Consider the following 19,904-nt stretch of genomic DNA (forward strand, 5'->3'; position numbering starts at 1 on the left):
AAATTTGTGGGGAAAAAGTGTAAATGTGTTTTAAAGTGTATTTTGGACTAAATTGAATGAAAAAATGATTGAATAAGTTGATTTTGAATATAATTAGATCAAGAAAAGCGGAATACGGACTTGGATAGGGGAAAAGATAAAGTTATTGACTAGTCGACTTGATTCGCTGTTTTAGCATCCGAGGTAAGTTCGTATGTATTAAGCATTGTAATACTTATGTTTTTAGTGCTTTGATATTCTATAAATTGTATATACGGGACTACAGTTATGTTCAATGACAAATCGGCTAAATATAGCACTTAGTGTGCGATTTGAGATAGCTTTGGCTATGTACAGCACTTAGTGTGCGAGACATCGAGTATGGCACTTAATGTGCGAGATATCGAGTATGGCACTTAGTGTGCAAAATATTGAGTATTCAACGGCATTCCGTGTATGTATGAACTTGTTAAGGACTGGTACAGGTATGTACTTGTATATTATGAGCTTAAAAACGAAGAAGTTACAAAGCTTGTATATAAACTTATGAATAAGCAGTTGAAAGGTTTGTTAGAAATTTTAAAGTACATGATAATATGTTTAGATTGATGAATGTTGTATTTGTGATTATTTAAGTTTATATCATACGATCTTACTAAGCTATAAAGCTTACTTTGTTTATTTTTCCATTTCTTATAGTGATTTCAAAGCTAGCTCGGATTTGGGGATCGTCGAAGAATACGTCACACTATCCAACCATCACATTGGTACTTTTGAGCTCTTGGTTTAGTTATATGGCATGTATAGAGACTATGGTTATGTTGGTTATGTTTTGGTAATAAGTTATGCCATTTGGGATGGCTTGTGAATGATTGTGTTTTGGTTTGTATTTATATAGTCATGAGATTTGGTTTAATTTGGCTAGTTTGATTATGTATATATAAGTGTGATTATGACTTAAACTATGAAGTTTGTGGAATTTGTATTATGCTTGAGAATTGGAATGCAAAATGATGCATGTTAAGTAAAGGTTTATCTAGTCAATTTGTATATGTATTTTCGTATGTTTTAATAGAGTAAGATTTGAAGTTATAAGCATGTTGGAATATTGATATTTGATATGGTATGAATTAGTCTTGATTGTGGTTGAATTGGATGTTTATTTAGACTTTGAATTGGTACCATTTTGGTTGTGTGGCAAATTGGCTTGGTAAATAGTCTATTTTTGTCCACACGGATAGAGACACGGGCATGTGTCTCAGCCATGTGTGACACACGGTCACGTTGCACAGCTGTGTGTTCCCTGGTGTTGAAATTAAAATTAAGTCAGTATGTTCCACACAGCCTCACACACGAGTGTGTGACTTGACCGTGTGGTATAAGTCAATATACCCTACAGGTTTGGCACAGCCTGGCACATGGACGTGTGTGGCCATTTTTAGGGCACACGAGATAGCCACACGGGCGTATGTGTTAGCCGTGTCAATATTCGACACACCAACAAATCAAATTCTAAAGCCAGATTCACCTCATGGCTTCTTCAAGTTGAAGTTCAAAACCAACACATCAAGTGAGGGGAATTTTCTATCATTGTCGGCTTAGGGCTCCGAAAAAAAAAATCATTCACCAACATTTCCCTAAACTAGTCATCAAAGGACTGAAACAATAACCCAAAATATCAAACAAATTCAAATCTAATAAAAACAAACAAACATTTAAAAAAAAAAACCTTTACATACCTGACAAATCGAGAAAATATGTTAACCGAAATCAATGGAAGAATTTGGCTTTGATGAAAGAAAGTGTTTTTGTGATTGATAAGGTTTCGATAAAAGAAAAGTCAGTAAAGCAAGTCACTTTTAATCGTTTTTTTTCTCATAAAAAACAATTAATTAATGAAAAACAATTATAATTCAGGCATTTCCAAATTCCCATTTTTTTATTTATTAAAACTAATTTATCTTGAGTATATTTTCTTATGTTAAATGTGCACCTATTACATAAGGATAGGTGGATTTAGCTAAAATTAATGGTGTTATCGAGGTATTTTTTTAGTTAACGGAATCTAAGCTTCCATACCAATTAAATAAAAAAATGCAAATACCAAGTTTATACAAATTGTCAAATTTATGGGTTAAAATGTATAGTTACTCTTTATTAGAACTAAACATCTCAAGCATTGCAACCAACCTATGATCATTTATAGGTTTTCGACCGACTAAGCAGCCCATGAGTCGTTATGGTAATCTGTCATTATCTAATGGCATGCTACTCAAGTTAATACAATCTTATTATAATACTCTTCTTCTTGTACGTATTTGCAAAACCTTGCTTCAAGTTTTGGCATCATGATTCAATTGTCAACTCCTATTTGATCTATCTTCTCTTTTTTTTGTCCTTAAAAGCATGTCTTTAAGTTTGTTCTGAACAAGCATCTTAATAGCACTAAACAATATCTGTGTTAGAATTTTTGGTGTTTTAAAAATAACCCATTTTCATCATATAATATATAACGGTACCAAGAATGCCGACATGCAAGAAAGAATTGGTATCTTAGTCCCCACATTGCTGTTAAAAATGAAATAATAAATATGGACCAATCTCTTACCTTGTCATTTTCATAACGTTTTGAATTTCTAAGATAGTGAGAGCCGATGGTTTGGAAGAAATTAATCATACACGAGTCTGGCACTAAAATGAATGTATGAAAGCACCCTCTCAACACCCACCCTCAATTTCTCCTTTCAAAAGCTAATAAACCTGAATGGAGGGAGGGAAAGATAGTAATAGCAACAGTAGCTTCAATTTCAAAACCAACTTTTTACTTTATTTTTTCCCTTTCATCTGCTTTTTCTTTTACTTCAAGTACTACATCTCTCTTTCTAACTGATATATGTTGGTTGGAAAAAATGGTGTTGAGTACTCTTTAAATCTAACTCCACTTACTCCATACGTGTCCCTGTACTATCTAACCTCTTTCAGGCAAATCCTTAGAACCATTTCCTTTTCTTTATATTGTTTCGAGCATCCACTTAATAAAAGAAGTAGCCTAAGTCTTGATCTCTTCATGTGTTGTCTTCATTTATTTTACGACACCTAGCTAATTCTCATAATTCCACAACGGCCATGCAACTAGACTCTTGTTCCATTTGTCAGTCAATTCAATCATCAAGCATTGATATAATAATGCCTTTCCGGTTAGCCTCAGCATGGAACAAGCGCCGCAGAAGCAACAACCAGGATCATACTGACCCCTGTATTTTGTTTTCCTTCATGTGATAACCATTTTATCCTTTTGCAGTGCTGGGGCTTTTAAAGTTTCAACATATTAAACTACCTACTTTTCAGGGATTTACAAACCTGCAGAGTACTGGGAAATTGAAGATCAAACACCCCGGCCAACAAAACGGTGCCATGTATCATCAGTTTTCACACTCAAGGAGATGGAGGAGGCAACAAGCTCTTTCAGTGATGAGAATCTGCTTGGGAAAGGAGGATTTGGCCGAGTCTACAAGGGCACTCTACGATCAGGAGAGGTATTCATAATTTTATCGGTGTTTGTTTAGGCATGGCATGCTTGTTCGATGAATGAGTTATGCTACTTCAATAACTCAGTCACATCATCTATATCTACTTTAATTCCTCTGATGAAACACCTATATTATAGACAGTAATGTAGCAAAGAGTGATGGAAACATACAAATACTCTCTCTGTATTCTGAAGGTTGTTGCAATCAAGAAAATGGAGCTGCCACCACTCAAAGAAGCTGAAGGAGAACGTGAGTTCCGTGTAGAAGTTGATATCTTGAGCAGACTTGACCATTCAAATCTGGTTTCGTTGATAGGTTATTGTGCAGATGGAAAGCATCGGTTTCTAGTCTATGAATACATGCAAAAAGGGAACCTGCAAGATCACTTAAATGGTTGGTTTCCACTCAAAATCCGTTTCTAACCTGGTCCCTTGTACAATTAACATCCATCAATTTTAAACTGCTGAATAGGTATTAGTGAGAAGAAAATTGATTGGCCTTCAAGGCTCAAAGTGGCAATTGGTGCAGCCAGAGGACTTTCTTATCTCCATTCTAGTTCTGATGGAAGAATTCCAATAGTTCACAGAGATTTCAAGTCCACAAATGTTCTTCTAAACACCAACTTCGAAGCAAAGGTAAGGAACATAAGTACTTTTTCATCAAGGGTTCACATTAAAAAGCATTCCTAACTAAAACTCAATTTGCTACTCATCACAGATATCTGACTTCGGACTAGCCAAACTGATGCCAGAGGGCCAGGAGACTGATGTGACTGCCAGAGTTCTTGGCACATTTGGCTATTTTGATCCCGAGTATACATCAGTATGCATCCTCATGTCTTACTAACTATTCTTTACATTAGTTACATGATCTCTATACTCATGTCTAAAGATTTTCAATATTATCTTATCAGATTCTCTGATTTTCAACATATGTTAAAACTGTTGAGCTTCATGCATTCTGAGAATCGTGGGTGCTAGGGCATTCCAAATTTATGAACTTTTCTAGGTCAAAAATTTCCATATATGTTTTCTTTGAGACTTTTAGAGTTGTATTTTGGTTCACTGTGTCAAACACATAGCTAAACATGACACAAAAATCCAACAAAGCGTAAGACTTCTACAGGAGATTGTAAAATGTAAACAGATCACTATTATGATAATTCCTAACAAAAAAGTATTGGTAAGTCTAAAATATTAGAAAGAACTTTAATAAGCAAATAGATGTTGGATAAATGGCAGTAGCAAAGAAAGCAAAAAACGATTGAAAGAAAAACAAAAGAAAAGAACTCAGCAAGAAAAATTGTAACTGAGAAGTTATCATAATTTTCATTCAAACTTTGAATATATGATGGTTACAAAAGTATTTGACAGCTACCTACTAATTTAACTGCTCTTACTTACCAATATAGCAACTTGTATACAAAAGAAAGCTGGCATACCAGCTATTACATCAGTCAATCTTTCCTACTAACTTAGCTAACTCATTACAAAGATTTAGACTAAGTTCCATAGGAACAAATATTCAAAAAGTAATTTTATAACTGAACCAACTCCATTTCTTTGCTACAAAACAGTATAGCAGCTCAAATTGTACAATTTGCTGCTGTTGGTCTTTTGACCAATTTGTTGCTGCTGGTTCTTTGTTGCAATGCAGGCCACGGCTTCAACACTCCTCCTTGGTCTGTATGCAACAAACACCAATCCTTTCCTTCAAAGCATTAAATCGGTTGGCTCCCAATGGTTTAGTTAAAATGTCAGCTAGCTGAATTTCTGAGCTGCAATGAATTAAGCTAACCTCCCCAGATTGCTCAGCTTCTCTAACAAAATGAAATTTGATTTTGAAGTGCTTAGTCTTACCATGGAAGACTGGATTCTTGGCTATGGCCACAGCTGATTGATTATCCACTCTAATCTCAGTAGGCTGAACTTGACTTTCATTCAAATCATCCAAGATCTTCCTAAGCCAAATGGCTTGGTTCACAGCTGCTGCAGCTGAGATATATTCAGCCTCTGCTGTAGATTGTGCAACAGTTTGTTGCTTCTTTGAACTCCAGCTGAAAACACTCGAGCCTAAGGTGAAAAAATAACCTGAAGTGCTCCTCATGTCATCAACTGACCCTGCCCAATCGCTATCAGAATAGCCTACGAGTTTCAGCTCCCTTGCCCTCCAAAACTTCACACCAGTATCAATGGTTCCTTTGACATACCTTAACACTCTTTTTGCTGCCTTCAGATGTGCCACATTACTGCAGTGCATAAATCTTGAAAGTAGACTAACAGCATAGACAATGTCTGGTCTAGTTGCTGTTAAATAAAGCAAACAACCAATTAAGCTTCTATATGCCTTCTCATCTACTCGATCATGTTCACTGGCACTTGACAATTTTTCTCCCAATGCAACTGGTGTAGTGACTGATTTGCATTTCAACATGCAAAATTTTTCAAGCACCTTGGAAGCAAATGTTTGCTGACTTATGAAAATGCCATCACTTCCTTGTTTTATCTCCATGCCAAGAAAGTAGGTCATAAGACCAAGGTCAGTCATCTCAAAGACATGTTGCATCTGTTTCTTGAAGTCTTCAATAAGTTCATCTTTGCAGCCAATAACCAACAGATCATCAACATACAAGGAAACAATTAACAAGGTTTCCTCCTGATCCTTCTTAACATAGAGTGTAGGCTCACTGATACTCTTTGTGAACCCGAGCCTTGCTAAGTAGCCATCAATCCTCTCATACCAGGCCCTTGGAGCCTGTTTTAGACCGTACAAAGCCTTTTTCAGCTTGTAGACCTTCTGTTCTTCACCAGTGACCATAAAACCCTCAGGTTGCTCAATGAATATTTCTTCATTAAGAAAGCCATTTAGAAAGGCTGACTTAACATCCAGATGATGCACCTTCCAATGCTTTTGAGCTGCCAAAGCTAGCAGCAATCTGATAGTATCCAACCTTGCAACAGGTGCAAAGGTTTCAGAAAAATCAACCCCTTGCTGCTGACTATAACCTTTAACAACCAGTCTGGCCTTATGTCTATTAAGAGAGCCATCTGCATTGTTCTTAATTCTATAGACCCACTTTACACCTATAATTTTTCTGTTTTCAGGTCTGTTTACAAGCTCCCATGTATCATTTTTCTGAATCATTTTAAATTCAGCTTCCATAGCATCCTGCCAGCATTTTTCTTTTGCAGCTTCTTCAAAACATGAAGGCTCTACTATAGTTACTGTACATCTCTCATAGATGTCAGTTAATGTCCTGGTGCCTCGAACAGGTTGATCATCATAGCCATTTTCAATTACTTCTTCATTTTCAGCTTGTTGCAGATCAACATCAATCTCTTCTTCATCTGGCAAATTTGCTTCAATTCCATCCCATTTCCAGCTACTTGCTTCACTGAATTTCACATCTCTGCTCACTACAACCTTCTTGGTCAGTGGATCAAAGACTCTATATCCTTTCTTCACATTGCTGTAGCCAACAAACACCCTAGGCATGGACCTCTTGTCCAACTTGGTTCTTCTCTCCTCAGGTACCAACACATAACATAGACAACCAAATACCTTCAAATGAGAGACAGATGGTTTCTGTGCAAACCAGGCTTCAAAAGGAGTTTTTCCTTTGACTGCATTAGTTGGCAACCTATTCAACAGGTAAATAGCTGTATTCACAGCTTCAGCCCAAAAAACATTAGGCATATTAGCCTCAAATAACAAACACCTAGCCATATCAAGGACTGTTCTGTTTTTCCTTTCACAAACACCATTTTGCTGTGGTGTGTACACAGTAGTCAATTGGTGTTGAATTCCAGCATCATCACACAATTTTTGAAACTTCTGAGATACATACTCAGAACCATTGTCAGACCTCAAACATTTTAGTTTGCAATTTGCTTGGTTTTCAACCAAGGCTTTAAATTTGCAGAAAGAGTCATAAACATCTGACTTATGCTTCAAAAAATTTACCCAACAGAACCTTGAATAATCATCAATGAAGAGTACAAAGTACCTGCTGCCATTTAAGGAGGTAGTCTTCATTGGTCCACAGATGTCTGTATGAATAAGCTGAAGCTTCCCTTGTGCTCTCCATGCCTTGTTGACTGGAAAGGGTAATCTGGTTTGTTTGCCAAGCTGACAGACCTCACATACAGCATCCTTTGGCTCAATTTTGGACATATCACTGACCAAATCCATTTTGTGCAGCATGCTCAGTGAATTGTAGTTCACATGCCCCATCCTCCTGTGCCACAAGTCTGTCTCATCAGACTGAGATGCGTATGCCTTGGCTTGCAGTTGATTCACATCCACAATGAAGGTTCTGTCTTGCATAGCCACTGTAGTCAACACTTCACCAGCAGCATTTTTGATCAAACAGTTTTTGCCTTCAAAAATCAGAGAGTAACCCTTCTCCAATAGCTGGCCAACACTTAGCAAATTTTGGTCAATGTCAGGTACATAGAGAACCTCAGAAATGGTTTTAATACCTGACTTGGTGCTTATCAAGGCCTTGCCTTTCCCTTTTGCCTCCAGCAGCTCACCATTGCCAATTCTAACTTTGGACTTGAAAGTGGTGTCAAGCTCCTTAAATATACTCTTCTCAGAAGCCATATGGTGGGTACATCCACTGTCAATCAACCATATTTTACTAACTTTGCTCGAGCTTGCAAAGCATGATGCTGAAAAAACATGCTCTTCAGGTGATTCAACCTCTTCTGCAGCTTGAGCTTGGTTTTGAAATTGTGGTTGTGGTTTTGGCTTGCTCTTACAGACCTTTTCGATGTGGCCAAATTGCTTGCAGGCTCTACATTGAATGTCTGGTCTGTACCAGCAGTATTTCTCGAGATGAGTAGTCTTCTTGCAATGGACACAAGGTGGGAACTTCCTTTTGACAGGTTCTTTCTTCTTCTTCTCAGTCCAGGGCTTCTTGCCTTTGGCATTTAAGTTTGCACTTGAGCTTTCTCTGCTTCTAGCCTGAAAAGCTCCTTCATAGTGGTCCTCCTGCCTATTTGCCCTTCTCTGCTCTTGAGCATAGAGAGCATTTATAAGCTCTGTCAAAGGGATTGTTGACAAGTCCCTTGAATCTTCCAGAGAAGAAATTTTTGCTTCATACTTCTCTAGCAAGGTTGTTATGACCTTCTCAACCACTCTTTGGTCACTGAATTCTTCCCCAAGCAGCCTTATGTTGTTGACAGTAGCCATGATTCTGTCAGCATACTGCTTGATGGTTTCTGAGTCCTTCATTTTGAGATTTTCAAAATCTCTTCTCATGTTGATCAGCTGTTGTTGCCTGGTCTTGTCAGACCCCTGAAACTCCTCCTTGAGTTTGTCCCAGGCCTGCTTTGGAGTGTCACAAGCCATTATTCTTGTGAAAATAACATCAGAAACTCCACTTTGAAGGCACGACATAGCCTTATACTTCTTGGCACAGTCTTCATTGTGCTGCCTAATCTGGGCTATAGTCGGGTTGGCTCTTAGTGGTGGTGGCTCAGTGTCATTGAGAACAACATTCCACAGGTCGTGTGCCTGCAGGTATGTTCTCATTTTCACTGCCCAGATGTTGTAATTTTCTCCAGCAAAAACAGGTGGAGGAGGTGGTGTAAAACTCATTTTTTTTTAGCAAGCAAAACAACCTCTTCTTCTTTTGTTTCAAACAAAATTTGCTTAGTGACAGTGTACAACCAAGGCCCTCAAAGACTGAAAGCTCTTGATACCATTTGTTGGATAAATGGCAGTAGCAAAGAAAGCAAAAAACGATTGAAAGAAAAACAAAAGAAAAGAACTCAGCAAGAAAAATTGTAACTGAGAAGTTATCATAATTTTCATTCAAACTTTGAATATATGATGGTTACAAAAGTATTTGACAGCTACCTACTAATTTAACTGCTCTTACTTACCAATATAGCAACTTGTATACAAAAGAAAGCTGGCATACCAGCTATTACATCAGTCAATCTTTCCTACTAACTTAGCTAACTCATTACAAAGATTTAGACTAAGTTCCATAGGAACAAATATTCAAAAAGTAATTTTATAACTGAACCAACTCCATTTCTTTGCTACAAAACAGTATAGCAGCTCAAATTGTACAATTTGCTGCTGTTGGTCTTTTGACCAATTTGTTGCTGCTGGTTCTTTGTTGCAATGCAGGCCACGGCTTCAACAATAGATCATTCTTTAACCTTCAATAAAATAATATTAGATGTCAGATTTTCTTCAAGTAAACTAGATTTTCTTGTGACAGACAGGAAAATTAACTTTAAAAAGTGATGTTTATGCATTTGGAGTGGTTCTTCTAGAGCTTTTGACGGGACGCACAGCTGTGGACTTAAACCTTGTACTCCAGGTATGTCATAACAGCTTGTCATTCAAAGAGACGATGGTTCAAAAGTTTCAAGTACTTGCTACATATTAGTTAGTGGGTGGTCCATGTTTCAGGTTAGGCACATTCTGAATGACAGGAAGAAATTACGAAAGGTGATCGACCCAGAGATGGCTCGAAGTTCATACACCATTGAATCTATAGCTATGTTTGCAAACCTGGCATCACGCTGTGTCCGTGTTGAGAGCAGACACAGGCCCTCAATGTCAGAATGTCTGAAGGAACTCCAACTGATTTTCTGTACAAATGCAAAACGCCTAGGGCAAGGCTTTTAGGATGGGTTGAGAAATGTGGATCTTTCACCAGCTGTGAAAATTAAAATCCTATCAACAATAACGACACTTCAAATTATGAAAAAACACTATTACCAGGGCAATTGGATAAAATACATGAAAACATAAGGTATTTGAGTTATCTATGAGTCAAAACAAAAGCAACTTTAGTAGGACCACATCGAAAGTCATTCCATGGTAAGGAAACTATTGGAGAACTGAAACTTTTTAAGAGAATATTTTCTCAGTAATTTTAGTTCTAGTCTAGTATCACCAGTTTGTTTAATAATATTTTGCTTGATGTAGCTAATTCTATGCATTATACATTGTATAAACACAGTGATTTAGAAACTATTCTGCACCAAAATAAAAAATGTAAACAAGTAGTGGCTTTAATTTCATTTGTACCAACAATGACAAAAGCACATGGAAAGACATTTCGTTTTCTCCCTTTCCTGATCATAAGTTCATGCTCGAGAACACGTAAACAAAGTAGGAGAGAGGAAGTGCATTAGAAGTTTGTTTACGAGCTAAGACAACAACTTGACAAAAAATGACAAAAGCAATGGATATGCTGGATGCAATTTACCTTTCAAGTGTGCTCTACCATGCACATGATAAACTAAACACAAGGAGATATTGAAAGTAGCCATCAAGTTCCTAGTACGAAATCCACCCAAATGGATGATCCTAGCAAGCTTTCTGAACTCCATTAGGGATTATGAAAAGAGACAAGTCAGAAGAAAGATACAAGAACTAAATCATCTCAAAGCAGCAAAAATTGACAGATTTACAATAACAGTAGAAGAGGAGGTGAGAGTTTCATTAAACATGATAAACATAAAGGTATCGCGTATGACTTGAACTGCTTGTAGCTCAAAAGGTTATGATTACAGTATGATTGCAACTTACATGTTTATGAGGGAGGTTCCTCACCGGATTCTGACATATCTGGCTCTGGGAAACTGTTAGATACAGGGAGTTTCTTGCACATCAAGTGCTTACGTCTCTGTAATGTCAACAAGATAAAGATACTATCTGTCTGAATAACATTGTATCCTGCTTTTATGTACATGTTGAATGGAGCCTCATCAATCATTCTGCAATGCAAATAAACTTCTTTTGAAGAAGTCATTTGGGATATTAGCTCCTCGCTTGCTTTGAGAAGATGCCAACCAATGCCCCTCCTAAATGATTCAAATGCAAACACCAACAATTTAATTAAATAAAAAAAAAGACTTTTTTTTTTAAAAACTGAACAAGCTGTGCAGAGAAAATATCTTTATAATTACAATTCATAAGAGCCATTAAAGCACAAAGGATTGGAGCAACAATTCAGTATAGCAAATATCATGCACAGAATTAGTCAGCCTCTTGATTCCATTCTCAAACTAGAAAATTTTGAATTTGCAGATTAATAAGGATTCATGGAACTAAGAAAAATCAAGCATTGAGACTTTTAGAACTATAACAATAAAATCATTAAAAAAAGGGTTAAATTTAAAGAATCTAGTAGCTTGTCTATGAAATTTAAATTCCATCTATGTAAAATTCCATCACAAATTAAATGGAAGAGATCTGAATTACCATTACAACATTATTCAATCAATATCATTCCCAGATTTAGCAAATCGTAAAATTTTTATTCTATGCCTCAAATTCTTTTCCATTTTTAGAGCCAAAGAACAGGCCATTGTACAAAGATGTGAAAAAACTGACAAAGGAAAAACTCAACCTGCAATGAGAGCTTATTGACTACAAGAGTAACTTTTTACATAATGGCTTGAACATTACAAATACCACGTTGTCTTTCAATTGGTGGTTAACCTACCAATAATATTATTTTCTTTATATATGTATTTAAAAAATTATTTAGAAATTCACTAAAAATTAAAATAAAAATAAAAAATGGAGAAATCTAGTTAAACTAATTCAATCAATTTTTAGTTGGTTCAAATGTTTTGTATTGGTTTACAAGTTAATGGTTCAACTCCTATCTCCGGATTGATTCCCAATCTAACCGACCATTCTTGTTCAATCCTGAAAACATTGGTTTTGATCGATAAAAGAACTTTTCCAATCTAATTAGGTCAAGCAAGTAGGCGATGAAGTTCAAAAATAGAATTAATCACATGCATCTCAATCTCAAAAGGACCAATTTAGAGTATTGTTGGCATTGCCAAACATTATAAAGGAAGAAGAAAGAAAGAATAAGAAAAAGTAGAAAAAAATAAAGAGAAAAATAATGTAAAATAAAATAAAATAAAATAATTAAAATTTATTTTTAAAATTTTATATGACCTCACCGTCTATTTATTGGCTGAACTTTTTAACGGATATAATAAATTGGTGTAAAATAAGTAATGCAAAAATAATTTAAGTATCACTTGTGACAAAAAAAAAACAGTTTACTAAATTGTGGGTTGAGTTTTTTTAATAGACTTAATGGTTTAACTAACGGGGTATCAGCTTAAAAAAAATAGTTTATGTATCACTTGGGACAAAAAAAGAAAAAGAGTTGAGGTGCCAAAGAAAATGACATAGTTTAGATATAATTTTATAGGCTAACCTTTTTTTTTCTTAGACCTCATCATCCATCAATATCAAGATTTCCTTAAAAAAAATAGAGAGAATTAGCCTTGAAATGTAGTGAAGTCTCTAGAATCCCATTTGTCTATTAAAATTTTTTCCATTATAGAGAGGTAGTTGTTATAGACCTACCGAAGAGGTCATATTATGAATTTTCATCAAATAAATAAAGTGTGAATTGTGTTCAAAAAGAAAGAAAGCGAGAATCAAATCAACAACATTAAAATATGCATAACAGGTGTATGCATTATTGCTTTTATGTGCCTTTTATTTTATATTCTTTCACATTATTAATTCATAAATTTAATAAATTCAATTAATTAACATGAGTTATTAAATTCAATTAATCAATTTGTATGTTTATAATATTTCAAATTCATAGTAGAATATTTAATTAGGAAACTTAATAATTTATTGAATCGGTTTCTTTAACTCCACTTATAAAATATGATTAATAGCATTTTTAATTAACAAGGGTTAAATTTATTAAATTATTTAGAATTAGGATCAAATCGATAGGATGTGTAAGTATTGATGATTAAATGTGTTATTATACTGGTTAGAAAAAAGGCTTTCTGTTATCAATTTAACGATGAGTGACCAAAACATGAACGAATTCAAACGTTAGTGTCGAAATTGAAAAATTTTAAAGTTGGTGATCAAAACAGGAACGCGGGCATAGTTTGGGTGACCATTTATATAGTTTTTCCTAGATCTTTTGATGTGAAATTTAAACATTTTATTGAAATAATATTTTAATTAAAATCATTTTTATTAATAAATTATAATTAATAGATTTGCTTATATGAAATATCTATAATTTTATTTAAAATTTTAGATAATAAGCTATTATAGAGAACTAACTTAATAAAAATGTACTCTACAACTATGGATGTTGTTGTAATAAATGAAAATTTGTTACAGAAGGGTGAAATAAAGTATTTAAATTGATTCTACTAAAAACTTGATTATTATAACGAAATGTTGTAATAGAGAATAATTGTTATAGAGAGGGTTGATTGTGTAAAAAATAAAATAGAATCAAATAATCTTAAAAAATTTAAGAAATGAAGATACTGTTTACCATTAAACCTGATCATGGGTCGGGCCACCCATTTAGGCCTGAAGGCTCGTTCAAAAAGTGAGAGGGTTTGGGCAAAATGTAAGTATGAAAAATGAGTTTAGACAAAAAATAAAATCTGTTTTCTAAACGGGCTGAGCTTTGGGTAAGATTTTTTTTGAGCTGGGTAAGAACCTGATTAATTTTTTTTTCTCCTGTTGTTTTGCTGTTATTTTGTTATTACATTTTTAATATATTTTCAATTTTTTAGAAAATATTTATTTTAATATTTTGATGTATATGATATATTATATTTTTTAAAATTTATTTTTATATAAAAAAATTTAATACATGCCAAGTCAAGCTCGAAATTAATATTTCTTATCTGAATTGAAATTGAAACAAAATTTTAACTTATCTTTTAAGCCGAATTTAAAAAACAACCATACATTTTAACTTCGATCTTACCCGAACCAGCCCGGCCATGATAAGGTATATATAGTACACATTGGAGGAATAATACAACACGTGCCTTGAGACAAACATGGTTAGATTTGGTTTGCCCTCAACCGATCAAACTGGCTCTCTATTTGTGTTCTTCCGTCACTTCGTCAGTTCACAAAATCGTAAATAAAGACAATTCCCACCAACGAAAAGAGGAAGACATTCTGTTAGCAGATTTTACCTTGATAAATTATTCGATGGTGTTTCCCAAATTTATCTCATCATCAACTGATTTTGATCTCAAATAAGTTAAAACAATTTCTATGGCAATAGCAGCACCACCACCACTTAATCTGTCTCCTTACTTAGATCCTCAACAACAGCCACGCTTACAAACCGAATTTAATCCCATAAAAAGGGTACCCTTTCTTTCATCTAGAAACCCTCTCCTTTGTGTCTGCAAACTCCATCGTTACAATTTCAAGTGTTGTCTCCCTTCTTCTTCCTCCACCAACTCCGTCACTCCAGCTCAATACTACTCCTTTCTCGATGAATCATTTTGGGGAAGCCGTGTTTTAACCAATGAAGAGCTTGAAAAGTTCAAAGCTTTGGAGTCTTTCGTTTATCTTCAAGAGTTGGAATCTGGGTCGTTGTGGGTTCGGGTCATGAGGATTGAGGAGATGGATATGACTGTCGGGTTGTTGGCTTTGTCATTCGCTGAATCAATGTTCATGTCCTTGCAATACGAGGCTTTGTTGAGGTTCTTCGTGAAACAGTATTTGATTGAGAGGAGAGCTTCGATGCCACACGCTGTCACTCTTGTTGGGTTCTATAGAGAGGAAGGTGGGAAGAGAGCTGAGGAACTGGCTGGAACAGTGGAGGTTTGCTTTGACAAAAGGGGTGCTAACGCTTCTCCTCCTACACCTACACCTCCCAGGAATTCTCCATATATTTGTAACATGACCGTCACAAAGGAGCTTAGAAGGTAAAGGGTTTTATTTGTTTTTCCTTCTACTTTTGTTTTAGTTTTCTGTATTCTTTATTTGGTGGATATTAGTGGAACGGAATTATGACATGATGTTTTGTAATGTTAAAACCATATTATGCCTAAATGTCTTAGTTATTGTGTTCAATTTAGTCCAAGTTAAGTTGTTCATTTGGATAATGGTGGCTGCACAATAGTAGGTTTTCTTTTTAAATATACTTAACGAGTTGACTAACAACTGAACTAAAAGAGGTATCAATTTGGGAAAAAATAGTTTAGATATCAATTGTGGCAAAAAAAAAGGTACCAAAATGAAAAAAATGGCATAGTTTAAGTACCAATTTATGGGTTAATCATTTTTTAAAAATAAACTTAACAGCTTGAGTAATGAAAATTTTTGATGTTTAGGGACTCATTAAATACAAAAAAATAAAATGAGTATAGTAACTTAATCAAATAGGTAATTTACATTAGTAGTCGTCCAACTATGATTTTTTTTATCACTCAACTATGAAAAGTTATAAAATGGTCACCCAACTATTAGTAGTATTATTTTTTGGTCACCTAACTATAACTACTTACAAAATGGTCACTCAATTATTCAATTTTGTCTTTTTTGGTCACCCAACTATCTTGGAATTTGGGTGTTTCTATTTTTATTTTAGCCAACTGGTAGCAAAAAAGAAAAAAGAAAAAAGAAGAAGAAGATAAAATTGTAGTTGGATGATCATTTTTAATTTTTCATACTTGGATGACAAAAAAACATAATTGAGTGACTACTAATGTAATTTACCTTGATCAATTTATAAAAATTCATAAACAAATTCATTTATAAGAATAAATGAATTGAACCCATTTTATTTGAGATCGGCTTGTTTCTTAAAAGTGAACTTTAACTTCATATAAACCAATATATAGAATAAATAGAATTGCTAATAGCTAAATGTTTTATTGACTTTTAAAAGAAATGTTGGTGGGCCAGGTTGGGTCAATGTTCAAGTCAGGCTTGGACTTTGAATGTTTGAGCCTGATATCAACCTATATTTTGAATGAGCCTTTTATTTTGCCCAAGCCCTTTTTTAGGTCTAATATGTTTACCTAAACTCTCTCAAATTTTAAGTAGGCCCTCAAGTTTGGATAGGTAGCTTGACTATTAAACAAGTCTACCTCTAAGACTATTTCATTGCATGTGAAGAAGGCAAAGAAAGCAAAGCCAAAAGAGAGAGAAAATCATGAAGTTAAGGTTAAGCAAAAAAATAAATCAAGATTCAATTTGAACTATGGTATTTGGATGATTTTTGGAATACAAGTTATCAAGGTTATCTAAATCAAACTTAATTCTATTTTTATTTAATTTTACTTTTATTGTTGTAAAATAAATATTTTATATTTAAAATTGTAACTCCTCATACCTGACTTGTTTGTTGGGTCTGAGCTACAGAATATCACATTCATTGACTGTGCAACTACGATCATAATTTCTATTGATTCAACACTTTATATTCACTAATATATTCATTAACATGTTCATTACATCTTTATATTATAATATGGGTTTATCTGAGCTTACGAAAGCTCTTATGATAACCCGAGGCTATTGGAGGACTAAACTACAAAGTTTCAAAATATTTCGGGTTGGAGTCACGACTTCAGGGGTGCAATGTCGCGACTTTCAAAACAATAGGTTGGCATCGCAACTTCAAACAAGAGGAGTCGTGATGTTGGGAGCTGGTGTCGCGACTCTGATGGCAGACTCCTACAGAGCTTACTTCTTTTGGATTCAACCTGCCAAATTATAGACACCAATGGTCCAAGGACCCAATATGCAATTCTATTCAACTTAAAGGTATTCATTTTCACTTTAAAACACATTAAAGACTTCAAAACACTTTTTAAACATGACTAAAACAATTCACAAATCAATTCCATTTAACATTCTCTAACCAAAATATCTACTTGACCAATTAAAACTTTAAACAAATAAAATTCTAGTTACATGCCATCTATTGAAATGTAAAGACAGTACAAACATTTTTTAGTCAAGATTCAATGATCTAGATGCTGCACCACCTTTCAAAACTTCGAGATCTCCTGATACTTACATACAAAATAATAAACCGTACATTAAGTAATAAATCTCTATGGTACTTTCATGATTCAAGTTATATAAATACCATGGTAACAAGATACATATATGTTATTGCAAGATCACGTTCCAACCATATCATATTGTCTTGAAATAATTCAATTTATTTGCAAGTATACACAATTGTTGACAAGCAATAAAGTCATGAGTAAGAGTTATCATGTTCACAGGAACTATTTATACGAATCAAGTGTTGCAAAATTAATTATTAAGAAAATTGGTCGGTGATGAAAATAAATTAAAGTGATGGGTTTTAATTATATTAAACTAACATAAGTATGCTTAAATTAAATTAAATAAATAAAGAAATAAGTATGCAAGTTTTTAAGAGAAATCACAATAGCATGCATGTGTTAGAATAATTTTTCTTCCTAACTCATAAATATTTAAATAATGCAAATGATGTATAGGAAATCCCATGGCAACTCAGCTATTTATTAACCATATTTTAATTACGAGTACTTTGGCTTCTTTTGAAGTCCTAAGTTTAACCTCTTATTTGCATATTTCTATGTCTATTCCGACTTTAAGATTACCTTTTCATGCATCATCTAAGAATTCATACTTATTAAATTATTAAGTCTAGCATATATCTATGGCAACAACTTAGTATTTTTAATAAGCATAAAAAATTTTGTGAGGTAACTGTGATATTTCTATACTGAAATAGTTTAATCACATAAATCCCAGGGTTATGTAAGGTAATAATGCTTTTTTCGAATTATTACAAATTTTAACCTAATTTTCTCAAATATAGATTAAACATGCCCCATTCAGATATTGTGTCAATTAATTACAATTCGGTTCTAATTTAATAATTAATTTAATTGCATCCTTACATTTATAATGCACGGATAACAAATGCATGATTTTATCTAATTGAATAAGAACCAAGGCACATAACATCATTAACAGAATTAATTAATCTAATCTACGAAATTTAAATCATTCTAACACTAAAATAATTAAGAAACCATGATTATATTAAAAACATAAAACTCAGTTGCAATCATGTTTCTTGAATTGTACAAAATCTAAAAAAAGGCAAAGGGAAAGAGAAAAGAAATACAAGTCATTTCCGGTGGTTCTCAAGGCACAACTCATTGTGATCCCCCTTTGTTCTTCACTTCTTGTTATGGAAACCAAGCAAAATTGCTTCTAAAATGGCCAAATTGGGCTTCTCTCAATGCCTTGCAAAACTCTCTTGAAGAATGGAAAAATGGAGAAAAAGGGAAAAGAGAGAATGAATGAGGGAATGGCAAAGGGTACTTATACTAGGAGTGAATAACTTGAGTTTGCTAAAAATAGCATGTCAACCCCCATTTTTTCTCTCATGCATGGTCAACCACCTTGAGAAAAGGAAGGGAGGTGGATGGCTTTGCTAAAAATAGTTAGTCCAAGTTTGATTCAAGAGAGGGAGGTGAACGGTCACTTGAGGAAATTGTTGGGGTTGTTTTGTGATTTTTTTTAACAAGGCTAGGTAGCCTAATTTAATTAATTTATGGATGGTTGGGCTATACATTGTCGAATCTAGGCTCTTTCCTCTTTAATGGATGGTTTAGCTTCAAATTAAGTAGCAGGCTTGTCCACTTCAGTGATCCAATTTTGAGTTAGGTCAAGTTTGTCCCATGATTCACAAATTTAATTAATTGGATGTCTAAAGCTGATTAATTATCAGCCCTCCATTGCATGGTGAGTATTACAGGATGCTACAGTATTTGACCGTCAAAAGGTGAGTTTCAAGACTATCTTTTCTCCTTCGGCACCAAATTGCTTCAAATTTGGCAAAAATATGTAAATTTAGCATATAAAAATTAAAAAAGGAGATTTGTTTTAAATTTTTTCTAGTTTAGTTATTTTGTAATAAAATTTAAAAATTTTCTATAGAAACACTCAGAATTTACATGAATTACTACTTAGAAGGTGCTAAAAAAATCTATATAATTTAGAGTTATCACATATCAAGTGTTTCATTTTCATACAATGCCATTAATTTCAATCTAATTTATACATATCATGTTATCAATCTATTACTAATCATGCATGTATTTCCATCTCAACTGTCACCAATTAATTAAATCAATATAACATATCAAACCTTACTTTCTATTAGCATTAATACATTTAATTTCATTTCAATTCAAGCTATTTAACTTATCATTAGTCCATTTTCGTGTCGAATTTATTAATTTGCTATATTTTCATATCAATCCTTTGGGCTCGTATAAACCATTTTGCATGGTCTTTCACATGCTATCTTGAAACAAATTTCACATATATGTACTTGTAATACCATTCTATATTATCGAATCATTGGAAACATCATTTAACTAATACACATGTCATATTTCAATTTCAAAATTAAATGTAACGTTTTGCCCAATGCAGTCTTAGTAAAATGGGTTAAGATATGCAGGTGAACTACACCACACCAATATAGCTCATCTAAGCATAACTACACCACACTAAGGCACCAAAGTGCAAAGCCCGTAGGCATCAAATGTATGTATTCAAATACATCCC

General features: G+C 34.0%; 2 protein-coding genes across 2 annotated transcripts in view; both read left to right on the forward strand.

The window, feature by feature from the left end:
* Positions 1 to 2,859: 2,859 nt before the first annotated feature.
* Positions 2,860 to 10,160, forward strand: LOC107886598 (probable serine/threonine-protein kinase PBL28). Its single transcript, XM_041095430.1, has 6 exons — positions 2,860 to 3,515; positions 3,704 to 3,902; positions 3,981 to 4,144; positions 4,227 to 4,331; positions 9,748 to 9,849; positions 9,942 to 10,160. Exons 1-6 carry the CDS (start codon positions 3,423 to 3,425, stop codon positions 10,158 to 10,160), a joined length of 882 nt encoding a protein of 293 aa, XP_040951364.1. The 5' UTR covers positions 2,860 to 3,422.
* A 4,413-nt stretch (positions 10,161 to 14,573) lies between these two features.
* The window catches only part of LOC107887696 (uncharacterized), a 29,901-nt gene continuing 24,570 nt past the window's right edge, over positions 14,574 to 19,904 (forward strand). The window contains exon 1 of the mRNA XM_016811933.1: positions 14,574 to 15,235. Coding sequence (XP_016667422.1) covers positions 14,574 to 15,235 — 662 coding nt within the window. The remainder of the gene's footprint in view (positions 15,236 to 19,904) is intronic.

This window comes from Gossypium hirsutum, chromosome A03 (assembly GCF_007990345.1).
Source record: "Gossypium hirsutum isolate 1008001.06 chromosome A03, Gossypium_hirsutum_v2.1, whole genome shotgun sequence".
In the NCBI taxonomy this organism is placed as follows: domain Eukaryota; kingdom Viridiplantae; phylum Streptophyta; class Magnoliopsida; order Malvales; family Malvaceae; genus Gossypium; species Gossypium hirsutum.